The following is a 1,074-nucleotide window of genomic DNA, read 5'->3' on the forward strand; positions in this document are numbered from 1 at the left end:
CACGACATGCACGTATTCGCGCGGTTTTGACATCGTTTTTTTCACCGTAGAGAGGCACCGCCGAGAGAAAACGATCCGTCCAAACATCAGCCGAAGCGACTTCGATGTGACCGAGATGGAGAGGTGTGAAGTTTTCGCCGGACGGGGTCGTTTCCGGCGCGGGCGGTCGCGCTCGCGGCGGCGGCCCTCGGCGTCGAGCGCGCGAAGGAAGCCCGACACGGACGCGGCCTCGTGGGTGAAGCGCCCCCAGGCGCCCGGGGGCGTGGCCCAGCGGTCCGCGCGCCGCCGCAGGCTCGCCTCGTCGTCGTCGTCGTCGTCGTCGCTCGCCGGGGGCTTGACGGCGCCGACCTCGGGCGGCGGGCTCGGCCGCGGCCGCACGCGGAGGCCGACGAGGCTGACGACGCCGCCCTCGTTGCGGATGCCGCTCGTGTGGTCCACGCCCGTCTTGAAGATCGCCGCGCCCGCCGAGCCCAGGAGCGCGTGCGCCGCGTGGTCTCCCGGGTCGACGTCGTACCAGAAGCGCGCGCCGTCGCAGGACACCGCGCGCACGACGCCCCCGAAGGACCGGGGCTCGGCGTCCGGGCCCGGCGGGAAGAGGCGCACGCGGCCGTTCGCCGCGTCGACGGAGCCGCAGAGCCGCGGCGCCTGGACCTGTGTGGAAATCAACCACTGGTTTGGGGGGTCCCCACCAAACTTCAGAACTCTCTATCTCGGCCAAATCGACGTCGATTCGGCTGATTTTTGGACGAATCGATTGCTCTCATCGAGTTCTCGAAGCACGGCAGAAAACCTCGCGTCGAAACCGTCGCATACGCTCACATTGAAGTCGGGTTGAAGATTTGATTTCCACACAGGCCTGGACGACGACGAGGCGGTCGCCCTTGGCGACCGCGACGTCCTCGGCGACGCCGACGGCGTTCGGCGGCGCCTCGGCGATGGACGACGCGGCGAGCGCCGCCGGGTCGTCGGCCGGGGCGCAGTAGAAGACCTCGGACGGCGCGACCTTGACGAGGCGCGGCACGAAGCGCTCGGGCCGCACGTCCGTCTCGTCCTCCGACTCCGTCGGCGTCACGG

The 1,074-nt window shown here is 69.7% G+C and overlaps 1 protein-coding gene across 1 annotated transcript; it reads right to left on the reverse strand.

The window, feature by feature from the left end:
• Positions 1-219: 219 nt before the first annotated feature.
• AURANDRAFT_69520 (hypothetical protein) lies at positions 220-1,003 on the reverse strand (the record flags this gene model as incomplete). The annotated part of the gene is made up of 2 exons (XM_009045290.1): positions 220-651; positions 851-1,003. Coding segments are annotated over 2 exons (585 nt in total), but the record flags the coding sequence as incomplete, so codon positions are not given.
• Positions 1,004-1,074: the final 71 nt, after the last annotated feature.

Source organism: Aureococcus anophagefferens, assembly GCF_000186865.1.
Source record: "Aureococcus anophagefferens unplaced genomic scaffold AURANscaffold_2095, whole genome shotgun sequence".
Taxonomy (NCBI): domain Eukaryota; class Pelagophyceae; order Pelagomonadales; family Pelagomonadaceae; genus Aureococcus; species Aureococcus anophagefferens.